The sequence below is a fragment of the Myripristis murdjan genome, chromosome 1, assembly GCF_902150065.1.
Source record: "Myripristis murdjan chromosome 1, fMyrMur1.1, whole genome shotgun sequence".
Lineage (NCBI taxonomy): Eukaryota > Metazoa > Chordata > Actinopteri > Holocentriformes > Holocentridae > Myripristis > Myripristis murdjan.
In genome coordinates, this window is record NC_043980.1 from 6,522,412 (window position 1) to 6,541,571 (window position 19,160).

General features: G+C 42.3%; 1 protein-coding gene across 1 annotated transcript in view; it reads left to right on the forward strand.

Annotated features, from left to right (window-relative positions):
• Window positions 1-19,160, forward strand: part of slit1b (slit homolog 1b (Drosophila)) — a 108,288-nt gene that overhangs the window by 64,927 nt on the left and 24,201 nt on the right. Inside the window, exons 11-25 of the mRNA XM_030049818.1 lie at window positions 826-897; window positions 1,850-1,921; window positions 2,619-2,762; window positions 3,325-3,488; window positions 6,599-6,622; window positions 9,233-9,377; window positions 9,910-9,984; window positions 11,247-11,390; window positions 12,142-12,285; window positions 12,959-13,125; window positions 13,887-14,025; window positions 15,060-15,128; window positions 16,346-16,417; window positions 17,508-17,579; window positions 17,803-17,874. Coding sequence (XP_029905678.1) covers window positions 826-897; window positions 1,850-1,921; window positions 2,619-2,762; window positions 3,325-3,488; window positions 6,599-6,622; window positions 9,233-9,377; window positions 9,910-9,984; window positions 11,247-11,390; window positions 12,142-12,285; window positions 12,959-13,125; window positions 13,887-14,025; window positions 15,060-15,128; window positions 16,346-16,417; window positions 17,508-17,579; window positions 17,803-17,874 — 1,575 coding nt within the window. The remainder of the gene's footprint in view (window positions 1-825; window positions 898-1,849; window positions 1,922-2,618; window positions 2,763-3,324; window positions 3,489-6,598; window positions 6,623-9,232; window positions 9,378-9,909; window positions 9,985-11,246; window positions 11,391-12,141; window positions 12,286-12,958; window positions 13,126-13,886; window positions 14,026-15,059; window positions 15,129-16,345; window positions 16,418-17,507; window positions 17,580-17,802; window positions 17,875-19,160) is intronic.

Consider the following 19,160-nt stretch of genomic DNA (forward strand, 5'->3'; position numbering starts at 1 on the left):
TATAGACAAGCTTTAAAGTGTTTATGGTGACCATTTCTCAGTTTGCTGCACAGTAATGATCACATTTTTTTTTTTAAACAGATTTGGTCAGTTTTTGATTTGCAGGCACTTATTTTATTTTATTATTTTTTTTTTTTTTGATAAATATTTCTAAGGCGTCCTGCTAATTACCCAAAAGTACCTCAAAGGGCTCAAACCCTTAACCCAAAGTTCATAAAGAGCCATCAAAATTAGGACTATGGACGAATATCGATAATTTCACATCTTGATTAAGATATTTATCCCTGTTTAGTGTAATTTCTGTCATTTTGATGAAATAGATGTCTACATAAATTAACCACACGTGTCATGACTACTTTTTGATAATTCTGTGAACGAAATACAGATGAAAGGCACTTTTCTGTTGTCTCCTTTTTTATATTAAATTTAATAATAAACTTTATTTGTATGGCATTTTTCAAAACATAGTCACAAAGTGCTTTACATAACAAGTAAAGATGATACACACTGTCAGGATAAGAACATTAAACATAAAGGGGTAAAGGTCAAAAGGGTACAATAAATCCAGTAAAAATGGAAACGGGTGGGGCAGTAAATCCAGTAAAAGATGGATGAGAAACGACAGATTTGCTGTCAGAAAGCCTTCTTGTAAAAGTGAGTTCTGAGGAGTGATTTAAAAGAAGACGCCTGGTTTCCTGTTGTAATGTAAAATTAATTCTGTAATCACCCGGTAGATAAATATGGTCATGCTGCACAGCTGTAATTTAACTGAAGCCGAGGCCTCACACACTCCTCTGTCTTGTCTTTCTGTGTGTGACGGAGCAGAGACTTGAGTAACAACCAGATATCCGAGATCGCCCCTGATGCCTTCCAGGGCCTCCGGGCTCTCAACTCTCTGTGAGTAAAGCTTCTGCATGAGTGTGTGTGTGTGTGTGTGTGTGTGTGTGTGTGTGTGTGTGTGTGTGTGTGAAAGTACCGATGTGTTTACACATGTCTGCCCGGTTTATGTCGATGTCTAGGCCCGTGTGTTTCCGCTACACGTGCACGTGTGTGTGTGTGTGTGTGTGTGTGTGTGTTTGTGCATATGTTGTCATGAATAATTGAAGTGCACTGCCTGGTCTCTTAAACTAAACAGCGGTTCTTCACGGTGTATCATGTCTTCCACAGCGGGTGGGCTGTGGCCCTGTATGGTTGTGTGTGTGTGTGTGTGTTTGTTTGTCTGTGGGTATACCTGCATTAGTGTGTGTTGTGTTTTGTTGTTTGTTATGTGAATGCAACACATTGTATTCATTTCATGTTGGGCTGTGTTGGCTTGGTAGCCAACTGGCCATGTTACCTCGGTCAGGGCTGAAAGCTGTTATTTAACCCTCAAAAATCACATTATCGCTCTTTTTTTTTTTTTTTTTTTTTTTTTACATTTTTGTGAGAGGGATTTTTTTTAAACAAATTATTGTGGTAATTTTTATTACCACAATACCACAATTTTATTACAATTTTTTTGGCCAATTTTCTGATACCACTTTACTTGTTTCCTGGTTTGTTTTTTTATTTTTATTTATTTATTTATTTATTTATTTATTTATTTATTTGTATTTGTATTTGTATTTGTATTTGTATTTTTTGGCTAATTTTCTGACATGTTTTATAATTTCCCCTGATAATTCCCTCACAATTTTCTTGTTGTATTATGTTTCATTTTTCTTTTCTCTTTTTCCTTTTTTCTTTTTTTTTTTTTTTAAACTTAAGTTCTGGTAATTTCCCAATAATTGTCATGTTTTTGAGGGGGTTCAGGTGAATGTGCCTCCGGTGTGCTGCCGTCAGTTCAGCTGCTCTGCTCTCCTGTGTGCAGGGTGCTGTACGGCAACAAGATCACTGAGCTGCCCAGAGGAGTGTTTGACGGCCTCGCATCGCTGGAGCTGCTGTAAGTCCTGACCTCAACACCTGCCACCTCCATGAATCATCTGTGTTTGTGTGTGTGTGTGTGTGTGTGTGTGTGTGTGTGTGTGTGTGTGTGTGTGTGTGTGTGTGTGTGTGTGTGTGTGTGTGTGTGTGTGTGTGTGTGTTTGTGATCAGCTTGAGTACAGCAGAGAAAGCTGTAAATGCACACTTCGGTTTGTACCATAATTTTTAGGCCACACTTCTGTGTGGTCAGTTTTTTTTAACATCATGATTTGGCTTGAAATAAATTTAAAAAAAAAAAAAAAAAAGTATGTCCGGGATTCAATTTCTTTCTTTTTAGATTAAACATAAGTCAACAGTTCCACACAAAAAGTTGAATGGTGCTTTTTCCAGTGTTCTGTATGTTGTGAAACTACTCAGCACAGCCTTGCAGTTTGTGTTATTGCTTATCAACAGCAGTGTTGAAGCAGGGCTGAATTCTCTATATTATTCTCCATATAATTAAGAATGTTTGCTGTAATTTTGAATTGTGCTCAACAAAAGCCTCACATGCAAGAACTGTCCTGCAGAATCACTGTTTTTGGTTTTGGAGCCAAGTTATTGCACCCGTGCTGTCTGCTCAAATGAAATTCAGGTGTCGGGTGTAGAAACCGGACAGAAATGTTCCTCTCAAAGACCAAATCCGATCATTTGGCCTCTCGCCTCATGTCGTCCTGCAGTTTGCTGAACGCCAATAAGATCCACTGCATCAGAGCCTCCGTGTTCAAAGACCTGGAGAACCTGGCGCTGCTGTCGCTGTACGACAACAAGATCCAGAGCCTGGCCAAGGGCACCTTCAGCTCGCTGCACAGCATCCAGACCCTGTGAGGCGCACGCACACACACACACACACACACACACACACACTCTGCATGTACAGCCACACATGTTCACACGTGCATCCCACACTGACTTCTAGTGTGACAGCAGACGGCATCATTAGAGGAACAAAATATTATTCTATTCTGCTCTATTCAAATTTCTTAAATCTATTCTTTTCTAGTATTGCATGATCTATTCTGCCTTATTCCATTCTAGTCTCTTCTGTTCTATTCTGTTGTCTATTCTACTCTGTTTTTACTAAATCTACTCCAATCTTACTGTATGCTATGCTGATTTCTATTCAGATCTTTTCAAATGTGCTCTATTCTGTTGATTCGTGCTGCATTGCTGTTCTATTCTATTCTGTTCTATTCCGTTACCTTAATTTTACTGACTTTTTCTATGTTATTCAAATCTTTTCAAATCTATTCTGCTCTGTCATAGTATGCTATATTGATTGAAATCTCCTCTAATCTCCTCTGTTCTGTTCTGTTCTGTCTGATCTGATCTGATTTGATGCGATCTGATCTGACAGTGGCCCTCTCCTCTGCCGTTTCCCATCAGCCACCTGGCCCAGAACCCCTTCGTGTGCGACTGTAACGTCAAGTGGCTCGCCGACTTCCTGCGCTCCAACCCCATCGAGACCAGCGGGGCGCGCTGTGCCAGCCCCCGCCGCCTCGCCAACAAACGCATCGCCCAGATCAAGAGCAACAAGTTCCGCTGCTCCGGTCCGTGTGTGTGTGTGTGTGTGTGTGTGTGTGTGTGTGAGTCGGTGGGTGGTTACAGTAAGTGGCAGTGCGATAGTGAGAGTGTGACATACTGAGTGCTGAGGAAGCCACTGTGAAAGCCAAAGTCAGATTTCACGCGCTCCCATCTGCTTCACGTTGGAAAATCGGAGAACAGATCTAGTTTTTTCAGAGCGGCTCCGTCTTTTCTGCGGGGAGCGATCCCGTCTCCGTCTCGGGACCCGGCTCACAAAGCCGGATCAGCGGCTGAGCGAGCATTACCTTGCAGCTTCAGCCTGATTTAACAGGGTCACCACTTCAGTCTGAGTCTCACGTTTAAGAGAGCTGGGTTGCCACGGTAACTGATGCCACGGGAGCAGGCTTCCTGATCTGAACATATAACAGACCCCCAACCTCCACTCCCCGATCCAATCAGCTGTCTGGAAAAATGGAGTCATCATACCTACAGCATCCCGATACGGACAAAACGTGCTGTTTGGTTGATTTATTGATTTATTGGTTGAAAAAGTATAAAATATACGTTATGTCCCAGAGGATAACACTTAAAAGCAACTCTCCCGCTCCTTGATGGAAGACAAAACAGTGAATAAAACCTCCAGTTTATTTACTTGTTCACTTGGTCATCAATGATCATTTATTATATCAGAGATTACAACTTTTGTAGCTTTTGCAGGCACTAAAATAGAGTTTCTTATAAACAGCACGTGTCTAGCTGACTCTAGGTCTAAGCAGTGCGTTAACTTTAATCTTGCATGTTAATTATGCTGATTATTTTTCTGACAGTGACTGTTTCAGTGTACCTGCAAGCTCCTGACACAATATTGTACCAGTGGTTCAGTTTTCCTGCTGCAGCTCCTCCAGTAAACCTCTCCGGTGTCGGCGGCAGAAACATTTTGTGTCACAGTTTTTTCTAAATGCTCACGTTTATTCATTACAACAGTTTGTTTGGTTGTTAGTAACGCCTTTCTTTCCAATAACCCTCGGTTATTTAACATATCGAAAACATCAGAGGTATATATAATCCCAGAAACAGGACTATTTATTGTCCACGACTTTAATTTTTAATTGTACTATTATCTACTGTTTCTATTGCTTCTTTTTATATTCCAGTTGTGTGTTTCCAGTCAATATCTTTCTCCCTGATGAATCACTTTTACTGCTGCAGTGATCTAATTTCACACCGGGGATCAATGCTTTTATCGTATCGTAAACTGTCTGACCCGGATCTGTCCGTGTGGCATGTGATTGGCTGTTTGTGACAGACTCCGCCTCTTTCATGTGAACACACTCAGAAATAAATGAAAGAGCCCTGGCTTGTTAATCACCTTCGTGCCCCTGTTTAGCCGACCCAGGCCAAGGTTACTATCGTTAATGAGAACGAACGAAATGGCAAAAACTAGATGTGAAGAAACGTTTACATTAAGTGAAAAAAACAAAAAACAAAAATGTGGCCTGACACAGCAACAAGTAACCAAAACTGAACTGTGTGTTTACAAAACTAACTAAAACTAAAACGATAGAGAAAATGTCTTTATTGTCTTTATTTGTTCATTCATCTCTCCTCACTGAATACAGTTTTTTTTAAAATGGTCCGAAGTTTGGTTGAGGTTTTATGACACAATGCATTTTCTGACCTTTGTGAATCTTGCCCCTGACAAATACGCCTTATTACAACAAAAAATATTCAAACTAACACTGAAACTAAGAAAAACTCACATAAAATTAAGCATTTCCAAAAATAGAAACTAAACGGAGCTAGCAAACTTGCTTTAAAAATGAATTAAAACTAAACTGAAAATGAAAACAAAAAGTTGACTAAAAATTGAAACCTAACGAAAAATGTAAAATGATAATAACCTTGGGCTCAGGCCCCTGGAGTGTTATGTAATAGAAAATCACAAAACAAAAAAAGTTAAGATTCACACTGTTTTGCCCAAATAATATTTTGGTTTGGTCACTTCTTGACCCAGAAAAAGGCACAGATCACAATTTAAGATTCAATCCAAAGTGGTTCCTGTACAGCAGCAGAAAAAGCTTCACTCACCTGGGGTTTATCGTTTCTCTCTGTTTCTTTTCTATCCAGCTCGTAGACAACATCACGGCCAGCTGCGTCACTAAACCTGAGCACGCTGTGTGTGCCGCGTGCTGACGTCAGCCTGCAGGATTTACGGGCACTCGAGCTGAAATGTTTTCAAACGGTTACCTGTCACTGCCATTTGGAGCGGCCAGCACGTGGAGATGCCCAACACGTCGTTAACACGTTTGTAATTTATTTGCAGGGAACGTTAACGCTCCAAGAGCCGCCTGCCAGAAACTTGACGCTGCAAAAATTGTGAAGAAAATGAGATTTTATGTTGCAGCCGAAGATAGTTAGTCGCTGCAGCAGTTAATTCCTCAAAACGCCTGAGAATGACAACAAACGGCTAAAATGGCTTTCCTGAATTAAATTGAAGTAGCCGCTGACAAATGAAGTTAAACAGCAAATTTAATAACATTACGCCTCCCACTGGAAATATGTGTGTGAGAGAGAGAGTGTGTGTTTATGAGTTTGTGTGCGTGTGTGTGTGTGTGTGTGTGTGAGAGAGAGAGGGAGAGAGAATGAGTGAAAGTGTGTTTACGAGTGCGGTAGAGTGCGTGCGAAGGATCTCTTCGACTGTAACCGGATGCCTGTAACTAAAAACCGGCAGCCGCTCTCATCACACACACATCATGCCAGTGTGTGGAGCCAGCATCTTGCCAGTTAAACCGTGGCAGGCGCCTTCACCGCCATATAAACGAATCCATGCTGCTTTCGTCCGCTGCCAGCCTTGGAAAGCTCGCAGCGGACTGACACATCACTTCCCATAAAGTAGCAAAACACAGAGACGGATGGTTTCATGTCTGCTTTCATGTGCAAATATGTTAAACGATATAGCTGCCAGTCTCACACAAGACCTCCCCAAGGACTGTGTGTGCATGTGTGTGTGTGTGTGTGTTTGCATGAATATTTGTTTGAGTGTGTGTCAGAGAGAATAACAGTGTGTATTTGTGCCTTTGAAGCCTCTCAACACTTTGACTAACTTGGTTTTGTTTCTCTTTCATTTCCATGACAGCCAAGGAACAGTACCACATCCCAGGTGATTAAATGTCTGTTTATGTGCGTCTGTCTTGTGCTTGTGAGTGTGTGTGTGTGTGTGCATGTATATATGCCGTATGTGTATATATGTGACAGATCACGCTTTGAAGCACAAAGAAAATTTCATTTAAACAGGCTGACAGGGCGTAAAAACAAAAACACCCACTGGAAAAGAAGCGTTTCTAAAATTAAAGTGTCTCTCTCGCTGGTGAGCTGAGCAAACCAACGTGCCTTTTGCTTTTAAAAACTGAAAACTGCACTATTTCTTGTTGTTCTTGTGTATCAGAATCAGAATCAGGAATACTTAAGTGATCCCAGAGGGGAAATTGGGTAGATTTTGGCTCAAAAAAGCGGGCCTGGTCCAAACCCGGATATTTCCTGTCCGCATCTAAACTGACCCTAATGGTTGTAACGTTACGCTGTATTCACACTGAGCTGGAACACACATCCTCTTTGTTTTTAATGATCGTAATATTTACCAGCACTGGCAGAAAACGCCACCGACTGCCCCCGCACAGCCATTTTTCCCAACTTTTACCCCTCTACCGAATTGGTGAAGACACAGCGGATGTTGAAAAGTGGATCCCCTCGCTCCTCTTGCCTCCTCGTTCAGTGAGGAGAAAATAGTGAAAAAGCAGAAGTTTTCTTGTGGAGTCCAGGAGAAGATGTACTGCCAATTCTTAGTTTGGCTCAGCTCTTCCATTTCCCTGCTTGGGTTCTGATTTATTTACAGTAGATGTTATATTTGAAAATTTATGCACGGTATCATCCGTTTACTGTTACGGTTGATTAAGCCATCCAATCTGTTTTTTTTTTTTTTTTTTTTTTTTTTTTTCAAACCAACATTTGGCCAGCAATACTCTTAAAAAAATGCAAATAACTGTGTTGTTATAGTTGGGAACTTCCATGTACAGCCACATCCTCTACTGCTGACCAGTGAGCAGCTTCACTGGATCGACCTGCAGGTTGAAAGCCTTGCTCAAGAGAACCCTAGCAGCACTTTGGGTGATCCGGGAAGTCTAGCATTCCTTCCGCCACGCAGAAAACTCTTTGAACCCTACCTCAAGTCAAGTCAGAGCGATTTAATGGGAAGTTCAGCCCAAAGCGGCTAAAGCCCATTCGCTGCAGCTGAACTCAGTTTGGTCCAGTTGTTTCAAGCTGAGTCCAGTTGCGTTTATTTGAATGCATCCGGATCTGGCTGGTTCATGTGAGTCCATATGGGTCCACTTGTGTTGGTTAGTTTCATTTGGCTCCACTTTGGTCTGGTTAGGTCCAGTTGGATAGATGTTTAAAGATCGGTCCGTGCAGGTGCCGTTGTGTCCAGCTCCGTTCAGCTGGGTACGTTTCACTCTGGTTGGATCCATTTGACATTCAGCTGGGTTCAGTTGAGTTCCTCTAGCTCATGTTAGGCCCCGTTCACATCAGACCTAAATCTGATTGTCATTTCATTTTAATTCTTAGTCTCATCAAGTTCAAGCTCGGTGTGATTCTTAACGAAAATGACAACCAGTAACACCAGCCAGGTTTCCATCCAAAATGTTTCACGTATTTTGTGCGTTTTGAAAATCTGGTAAAGGAAAATGTGAATTAATGCAGGTTTCCATCAACTACGTTCATGTGGATTGTCATGCTGATTCCCCCCGTCTCAAAGTTCAAGTTCAGGTTTATTTAGAGCCCAAAATCACTCCCTCCTCAGCAGCGTCGTGTCTCCTCCGCTGTTGTGTTCACTGGCTCACCGCTCACCGGCTCATCATTATGCAAATAAAGTGTTTCCCCCTCCTATTTAGCACATTAACTCAAAACTTCGAAAAAAAAAAAAAAAAAGACAAAAACCACCTCAAGAAAATGTGAAAACGCTTTGCAAAATGGAGGAGGTTTTTCTAAAATTTTCCGTTCACATCAGCCTTGCAATTGTTCAAAATGCAAATAACAATATATTGACGGAAACACACCTATTGAGTCTTAGTGGAAACAGGCAGCGACAACCAAAGTTGATTATAAAGACTGTTCAAATGAACCTGGCTGTGTGTGTGTGTGTGTGTGTGTGTGTGTGTGTGTGTGTGTGTGTGCACGCGCGTGCAGGGATGGAACTTGACAGCTAGTAGTTAATGTGCAGTCATAAAACCACAGAGCCGTCCCTGAATGCATTAGCATAAGCAGACGAGAAGAAGAGTGCCTTAAAATGACGGTGTTAGGAAATGTCAGTCAAAAACATATCTTCTCCAACTTTTGACAGACACGTTCAAAACTTGTGTGGCCACTTCCATGTTTGGAGACTACATCTGAAATGCAGGATTTATGCTCAGAGCAAAAATCAGGGCTGAAAATACTGGATACTTAAAGTACACAGATGAAAACAGAACCTTAGCAACTCTAGTTAATGACGTCAGCGATCGAGCCCCAAGACGAGGATGTGAAACGGGTCCAGGTGTGTCCTGTTTGGACGAGCGAGGTCCATCTTGGTCCAGTTAAGCAGAGCTGGCTCCAGTTGGCTCCAGTTTGGTTTGGCTAGGCCTGTCCGGGCCCATGTAGGCTCTCATGTAGGTCATTTGGGTCAACATGGGTCCGCTGAGGCCCAGTTGAAACCAAGAGTCTGCTCTGATGTTTCCAGGAACCGAAGACAGGCGTCTGAACTACGAGTGCAACAGCAAGCCGGTGTGTCCTGCTAAGTGTCGCTGTGAAGCCAACGTGGTCGACTGCTCCAACCTCCGGCTCACCAAGTTCCCCGAACACCTCCCCTCCTCCACCGAAGAGCTGTGAGACACACACACACACACACACACACACACAGACAGACACTGATGGGCACATTTATATATAGTGAATATGTCATATGCTATTTGGGGAATGCTTTTATCCAAAGTGCATGCATTTTTAGCATGGGTGGCCCCGGTGGGACTGGAACTTCCAGCCCCGGCATTGTTAGTGCTGTACTTGATCCATCAAGCTACATAGGACCACACACACACACATACACACACTCATACGCACACACAAGGGTGATTAAACTCTCATGTATTCACACACAGAGATAGGCACAAATGTAATGCACATCGACAGACATATTCTCATGTAGCGTCTACGAATGCACAGAAAAAAAACAAACAAAAAAAAAAAAAAACGCCACTTTACGGATAGCCGTGTTGACGTTTCTGTATGAACACACACTGCATGAGTGCACACCCACTGGGTAAACACACACATTCCAAACCGATTCCTCCACTAATGATGTTTTTGCTCCGCTCTGTTCAGCTGAGTGCTCATGTCTGCTCTCTGTGATCGTCCCAGGCGACTCAACAACAACGACCTCTCGGTGCTGGAGGCCACCGGAGCCTTCAAGGGCCTGTCGCAGCTCAAGAAAATGTAGGTCACTCGGAAAGCTCTGACATTGATGTGTGCACGCCCTAATCGTCCGAAGCGTCTTTGTGAAGATGTCATTGTATGAGTTTCAGTGGGGAGAAACCGCTCATACAATTCATACAGCGATGTACATGCAACTTGCAGCAAGTGTCAAAAAACAACCGATTCGAATCAACGTGGTTGTCTAGAGAGCTTTTGGGAATAAGTGAGCGACACGATGCACCTTCTTTCCCCAAATGCATCGTTGAATGCCGTGTCTACAACTGGCTACAACTCTTCCCTTTGAGTAGATGGTGAATATAAATCAAGCCTGCAGTTCATAACTTACTGGTCTGCCACTTGTTTGCATTTTGACTTTCATGTGGACTTGATGCCTGCAGTGAAGGCAGCAGCTATCGCAACTCGCTGCTCGGACACACAGTTGATGTGTAAGGTTTAACTTTAACTAGCTAGATCCTCTTATTGCTATTTCAAAATCATCAAACAGCAGTCAACTTAATCCTTGTCAACATGTTGTTCATGTTTGACTTATAATTTTAACATCTTAAAACGCCAGGACGCCTTGAATAATCAGACTTTAAAGGGAAACTAGAGCCTCATCTCCCAGTCAGTAGTGAACTTGCCTTGAGGACTCTCCTCCTGTTGAATGCTCATGAGCGAGTGCATTGCTCTGAAGCTCTGTGGGCTGTAGGGATGGGATAATATAGCAAAATTCAATACATCCCAATGCAAACATGTGACAAGAAAGTGCGATATTAGCAGTCATTTGATTTTAATGTAGCAGCCACAGGTGAGGTGGTTCACCCATCACAAGTTCACAAGCCACCTTTTGAAATTCTGTAATTTGCACTTTGCAGTGACCAAGGGCAACTGACCAATATCAGCAGAGCAACAGTACTTCAACTTGAGTAGCAATTTGTAGTGCTCTTTCCACCAGTGGATATACTGCCTACGCAGTATGTGATGAATATAATGCAGAAATGCACTGGTCACTAAACAGTGTCACTCAACTTCAGTTAATGCACAGAGCTGGATGTTATTGTACCTGACAACAACAATGGCACTCTAATGAAAACCTAAGTCATTTTAATTGTCATTGTTGAATTTCAGTGACCTCAAACAGAAATTCTCCCTTTTTTAGTCTGCATCCTAAGGAAGGTCAGAGGTCAGGCTCGGCTGCAGCTCCAGGGCACTTGAGCATCACTGAACCCTACTGGCATGACGACTTGAACTTGGTTTCAGATTTATGTCTTCCTGCCTTTCAGCAACCTCAGCAACAACAAGATCTCAGAGATCGAGGACGGGGTGTTTGAAGGCGCCGCCTCGGTGGTGGAGCTGCACCTGACAGCCAATCACCTGGAGTCTGTGTCAGGAAGCATGTTCAGAGGCATGGAGGGGCTCCGCATGCTGTGAGTTAGCTTCCACCTCCTCCTCCTCACTGCCATTGTCATCACTGCAGAAACAGAGAGTTTGGGCTTTTGGGTCATTTCGACTGCTGTTTTATCAAATGTTGGGAAAACAGTTGCAACTGTTTGAGTTTGATTTGGATCTGATTCTCTTCCTGACTCACTTGGTTGAGTGTTTTTTAATTTAAAAATGTTCCATGTTGTAACTGGAGGTACAGTCTAGGGCAATCCAGTAAACAGTGCATGAGGGGAAGTGGGCAGGGCTAAACAGGGCTAACTGTCCCGGCCACTTTGCAAATCAAGAATTTAATTTAAAGGGGCCTTTAACTGCCCCCTTGAATCCCATTTCAAAACACAGCAACAACAGAATCACCTCTAGTTTGTTTAAAAGTTTGGTCGTTCTGTTGTGAGTCAGAACACAGGTGTGAACAGCTGGTAGACTTACTTATCTGCTGCTGGCACAAGAAAGAAGCGAGAAGTTATTTTCTCCAGATCAGAAAATTCATGACTCATCAGCGCAGCTTGTGTGTGAAACGCTGCAGGATATAAAAAATACAGCTGATGATACTGAGTGACCCGAGCGTGACTAAAGCTTCATCAACATCACAGACAGTCACGCGGCACCATCACCGTCTGCGTTTTCATCATCAGCACTGTCAGCAACTCATCAGCAGCATGCAACGCGGATAAATGCTTTGACTAGACGGTATGTGTGTGTGTGTGTGTGTGTGTGTGTGTGTGTGTGTGTGCGTAGGATGCTGAGGAACAACAGGATCAGCTGTATCCATAACGGCAGCTTCACTGGACTGGCCAACGTGCGGCTGCTCTCCCTCTACGACAACCAGCTGAGCACCATCCTGCCCGGAGCCTTCGACACCCTGCCCAACCTGTCCACACTGTGAGCCACACACACACACACACACACACACTACACATTGATCATACACCTGTTCCTTTTATAGAATGTAAAAACAAAAGTGGCTGAAGGGCTTAAATTGAGGGGTACCAGCAATGACTGCACGACACAATATAGACACAAAAATATATAGAGTTGACTGCAGAGTGTAAACTTTAAATATGACTTACTGCATAAAACATGGCTAGATAAAATACACAGCATATGATAAATTAGGTGGCAAAGTGACTCTGAAGTAAGTAACCTTTATTAAAAAAAATTATTAAAAAAAAAAAAAAAACCTGTCCCAGTACAAGTTACATGGCGCTGTATGTCAATTAAAGACAACAGATGAAACAAAACATACACACAAACAGAATTTCATGACACAAAAATCAAAATAGTCAGTGAAGTACATTAATGGGCTAACTACAAAGGAATGAAATTAATGATATAAGAAACATAACTACACATTAAAATACCTGCAGAAGAGGTAGGCCTTTAAAGGTTTGTGAAAATCAGAATGGACAAACTCAAAACAAACTCAAACTTAAAACAGAATTATAACAAAGCATGTAATGGACACAGAGCTCTAAAATGTGGTTGTCTGTCGTCTTTTCCCTCTCTGTCTCACTGTCGTGCTTTGTCTCCGTTTCTGTCTTTCTGTTTCTGTCAGGAACCTGCTGGCCAATCCGTTCAACTGTGACTGTCGTCTGTCCTGGTTCGGGGCGTGGCTCCGCAGCCGGCGAATCGTGACGGGGAATCCTCGCTGCCAAAGCCCCGCCTTCCTCCGGGAGATCCCCCTGCAGGACGTGGCCGTACCCGACTTCCGCTGCGAGGATGGTACGAAACACACGTCCACACAAATACACAAATACACAAATATAAGCACAACAGCGTCAGGGCAGGAAAACATGTTTTATGATGTTGAGATGTGATATACACCAGATGAAGAAATCAAAATGCACCGGCTCTTACCAAACGATGACTGGCTGGACAGAACATTACCAAATCACCTGTTACCACATGATCACATTACGAAATGACTATACACTAAGAATGAGCTTAGAATGAGCTTGTCACCGTTGTCCTGTGAAGACCTCGCATCTCCAAAACATTAAGTTTGAAACAACAGCCTTGTTTTTGGCTTGACCAACGTGCAGCTCTGAGTTTGTCCAGCGGAGTCATTTCACAAAGATCCGGAGAGGAAAGAGACTTTTATTTCAACAGAAGTTAAAGAAAAAGAAAAGGAAACCTCAGCGTGCCTTATTGGGCCAGTTCAAATAAAACATCCCCCTCACTTTGAATATGTGCTTTACATCTACAAAGAAACTTAAACTTATGCTCATTGTTGATTAACTTATTGGTTACGTTTTCAAATAAACAATCAATCATTTTGTCTGTTAAAAAGATACAAAATGTGACAAATAATTACAAATGTCCATAACAAGTTAGCAGAGCCTGAAGTGATGCCTTGAAATTGTTTAACGGATTAAAATCATTTGTCAGTTATCAGAATGAAATTAATTTCATTGATTCATTGATCACTTGAGTGTTGGTGTCAGCTGTGATGTGGAGTAAGGACTCGGTGTCTCCCCGTGCAGGCCTGGTGCTGGAGGACAGCAGCTGCGCCCCGGGGCCTCAGTGCCCCAGCCAGTGCACCTGTGTGGACACGGTGGTCCGCTGCAGCAACAAGCACCTGCAGGCGCTGCCCAGGGGGCTGCCCCGCAACGTCACCGAGCTGTGAGGACTGACGGCACCAACACACTGACCACACAGACAGGCGGACATACAGACAGGCACCCAGGCAGACAACAGACATAATCCAGATAGTAGTCCAGTAATTTTAGGCCAAAATTGGGGTCAACCTAATTACAAGAGAAGCAAACTCAACTGATTTTGTATCCTCAGTTTGTCCTGAGTGAGGGGAAAAAAAGTCCCAAGGAATCCCATTGGTGGAAAGTTTTGAAAATCACCTTTTTATGACCACATATTACCAAAAAACACTGTTTTTAACACACAGGGGAATGGGGTTCAACATTTTACTTTCAGATATCACTATAAAAATTCACAAGTTGATTACACACACAAAGACAAGAAAAAAAGTCAATTACAAGTTCTTTGAATTATTCTGTTTACACATGCATATCACACATTATCTGATTTGATATGCACTAATAAGGAATATAAGGAATAAATGCCAGAACAGATATTTAAACAGTGAATTAAAAGGTTACTATATATATAGTAACCTTGAATTAAAAGGTTACTGTATAACAGTGAATTAAAAGGTTACTGTATATATAGTAACCTTTTTATTCACTGTTTAAATATCTGTTCTGGCATTTATTCCTATCTGTCCTCATTTATTCCAAAATGACGGGACTGACGGCAGAGTGAAGACACCGTTTAACTGTTTCACAAAGTATCACAGTTTAAGGAATTGACATGGTTATGTTGAAACAAACAAAAATTCAGCTGAACTCAGATCTCTTTCTGTCTCTCTCTGTCTCTCTCTCTGTCTCTCTCTGTGTCTCTCTCTCTCTGTCTCTCTCTGTCTCTGTCTCTCTCTCTCTGTCTCTCTCTCTCTCTCTCTCTCTCTGTCTCTCTCTGTCTGTCTCTCTCTCTGTCTCTCTCTCTGTCTCTCTCTGTCTGTCTCTCTCTCTGTCTCTCTCTCTCTCTCTCTCTCTCTCTCTCTCTCTCTCTCTCTCTCTCTCTCTCTCTGTCTCTCTCTCTGTGGCTCTCTCTCTCTGTCTCTCTCTCCCCCGCCCACACAGGTATCTGGATGGTAACCAGTTCAGCAGTGTTCCTAAGGAGCTGGCAACCTTCAAATACCTGCAGCTTGTGTAAGACGGACGTGGCTAACGCTGCACAACCCAGACGCCAGAATCAAATGCTGCCTTTTTACGTTTCCGCAAACCGACACATACTTTGAACTGTCGACATTTCTGAACCAAAAATACGTTGCATATCAACATTTAGACTTTAGTGCCCTCCATTACTGGCCCTACCTCTTAATGCAAAGTTCTGTTTTGTGCTCATTTTACACTACTGACATGAAACTTGAAAACATTATATTTCAACATAACCTTAATGTTGCAGAAACAGAAAATGCAAACATTTTTCTCCTGGCAACTGGGCTGCACTGCATTGACACTGCAATCTACTATATACATGAAATACCGTATAATACCTACAATACTGACAGTCTAATACCTGTATGTCTAAAAACTCTGTAAACCTGGTACTCTGCCTCCCCTACTAACACTCCTCTAACACTTTACTGCATCTACTGACACAACAACTCTGTCTTTTTATCTGTTATTCTATTACATAAACAGTCTCTCTGCTCAGATTATTATAGATTATAAAATTGTATTATGACCTGCTGATGGTCATTAACATCTTGAGTGTCTCTGAATGCACTGATAGTCCTGACCTCACTTGTCAAGGAGCCGGTGACACAGATTTGGGTGTGTTAGTGGTTGCCCTCAGTGCAGCGCTGTGTGTGTGTGTGTGTGTGTGTGTGTGTGTGTGTGTGTGTGTGTGTGTGTGTGTGTGTGTGTGTGTATACAAGGCCTGTACAGAGTGTGTTGTATTAAAAATAAATGCCAGTAGGGGGTGCTGTGGACTGCATGACTGACTGTGGAGACAACCTTTTCTCTGAGCTTCATGTAGTCACATAACAACACACATACACACAAACACACACACACACACACACAACTCTAACACACTCAAATGTCATTATCAGCTCACATTATCAAATGAAGTCATTTTTTTGCAGCACTCCTCAGATGCATAAAAGTGTGTGTATGTTTTACAAACCAAAACATATAAATAGATATAGATATAGATATAGATAGATAGATAGATAGATGTATAGATATATGATGTATACACACACATAGAGTTTGTGTGTATTTGTATGTGTGTGTGTGTGTGTGTGTGTGTGTGTGTTATTTAATTGGCCTGCTGCAGTATATTGTAAATGTGTGTGTGTGTGTGTGTGTGTGTGTGTGTGTGTGTGTGTATTGATTGGGGTTAACGCTTTCTTCTTCAGAGATCTGAGCAACAACAAAATCAGCTCCCTGGCTGACGACTCCTTCTCCAACATGAGCCAGCTCACCACTCTGTGAGTCCACACACACACACACACACACACACACACACACACACACACACACACACACACACACACACACACACACACGGACTCAGAGTCCAACCTTAAAGGAGAAGTACACTCAAACCTAATGCGTTCTGATGTGTGTCTGTGTCCATGTGTGTGTGTGTGTGTGTGTGTGTGTGTGTGTGTGCTTGTTTGAAGCACTGATCTATAACTCTGTATTATGAATGCACCACATAATAATAGAGCATAATAATAAACTGAAGCTAGTGGAAGTGGGTCAGCAGCCAAACAAAGCTGGAGATGCTCAGCTCTCAGCTCACAGGTCATAGAGATGTGGGACAGCAGGTTTATATATACATGTTTATTGCTATGATTGCATTTACCTGTTTTTGTTTCTTTGGTATTTTACATATTATTTAACTTTACATTAGCTTATTATTTTTTATAAAGTACCTATACGTATAACACGGTTAAGAAAAGAGCTATGTAAATAAAGATGATTATTATAATGTTATTTGAGCTATGCAAGAGCTTTGAGCTCCTGCGTAAAGATATTTGTCAGAAGTGCTTGATGTCAAGATTCATATCAGAGCTGTCCCCGAGTACCCACATATTGTGTGTTAGATTGACATTTAAATGTAATTTCAGCACTCAGATGATTCAGATTTTAAAAATGCCTTTTGCAATGTGATACATTTCATGGTGCAGCCGCTCAGTCCCTCAGGGGATCTGATTGTTTGGATGTACGTTTGTTTGTTTGTGTGTTTGGATTGCACTCCACTATAGCCGATTTATTTTTATAGGCAAATTAATTGTTATTATTTTTAATTATTATTCATTTATTAAACTCAGCAATTTTCCTAATATTTATAAAAGGTATTTGACCTTTTATAAATATTAGGATAATTTATTAACGTTGTAGCCATTCAGTATCAATGAGCTCGTTCACTACTGCTACATCCTGATAGAGCTACAGATTATAGATTTAATGATTATGGCGCTTTACTTATAAAGTGTTAAAATATTTTAGCGTTCACTTTTTCTTACATCGTCTTCCACTCAGAGTGTCATTGTGTTGTTTTTCCCTCTGCAGGATCCTGAGCTACAACTCCCTGCACTGCATCCCTCCTCTGGCACTGGGCGGCCTGCGCTCCCTGAGACTGCTGTAAGCACACACACACACACACACACACACACACGAGCCGCATCACTGTTGTATCAGCGCCATGTCTTACACACCATCATCCGTGCTCCTGCCCTGTAAATGGAAACGTGACCTACAGAGCAGTAATGAATCGGTTGGTTTTTGATTTGAGTGAAAAGCGTTTGTGATCCGTTCGGCAGCGGTTGACCTTTGACCCGGAAGTCTTTCCTCCCTCTTTATTCAGCTCTCTCCATGGCAACGACATCTCCGAGCTGCGGGAAGGCATCTTCAGCGACGTGGCCTCTCTGTCTCACCTGTAAGCAAGCAGACACACACACTAATACTCGGAGACTTCAGTCCTTACGTTAACACTTACACACACACACACACACACACACACACACACACACACGTGCGTATACAAATATATACCACAAATGAAAAGAAAACCCAACATGAAGTACCAGTACCTTGAATCATCGCTGTGTATGTGAAATATGTGAAATGTGCATCATAAATAAAATTTCTTTGCCTCGATTCGCCATAGGATAAAGGCGATCACTCAGAATAACTTTGTATTGGTTTGCAGGGAGACTTAATTCCCTCAAAGGGGAAAATGCCCCCAGAGCATAGCAGAAACAACAGACCCCCCCTCACTGTAGGGATCCAACATTCAGGCCTGTAATGTTTTAATGTTGCAATATGGAAAAAACGAAGCACTATGCACCAAAAATGTCCAAAAGTTTTAGTTTTTCGAGAGGTTTCAGTGCTTATATACCGTGTTTCACCAATTAATCGCCAGGCCGCAAATAGCCACGTGGTTCTTTTAAAAGCCTGGGGTCTGCACCCATTTTGCGTATTAAACGCCCACCCGAATAACCGCCGGGGCGATTATTTGCATTTTATTGAGGTAAACCCAAAATACGGCTATTCATCTTATTTTTGCAGAAGTAAACAGTTAGCCGCACAATAACTGTGCAGCACTTTTTTTGACAGAAAACAAAAGTGTCAGAGGGAAACGACTCACAGCGCGAGCGGTTTGCACTATGTTTGTGTACAGATATGTTTACCTTATGCCTTACAGTACTTTTGCACTAAAAAAATATGTTGGACAGTAACTGTCATCACGATAATGGCCTGGTGCAGGTCTGGGTAAAAATAAATAAAGGCCTGCAGCGAATAGCCGCCTGGTTCTTTTAAACGCCTGGGTCCAAGTTGATTTTGCGTATTAAACGCCCGGGCGATTAATTGGGGAAATACAGTATCCTAAGTTTTGCATATTAATCTATACTATGTAATACATTGTAATATAAGCAGTTACCGGGCAGAATATATTTTTTCCCGTCATGTGGTCATGAAAAGGAGAGTGCTTGGTACCACACACATAAATCAGCAGCCGGGTCTGCGGTCCCTCGCTGAGTGCGGGATCTTCTGGAAGGATGGAGCTCCGTCCCTCCAGGAGACTCCCAGGGACTTGGAGAACCGGTTCCAAGGAGCACCAGAGGTCTTCCTGTGGCTCCTGGTGGCCCAGCACCTTACTAAGATACTTCCTGTTGGGTTTTCCTTTAATTTGCCACCTGTCGCCTGTATACACTGTTAGTT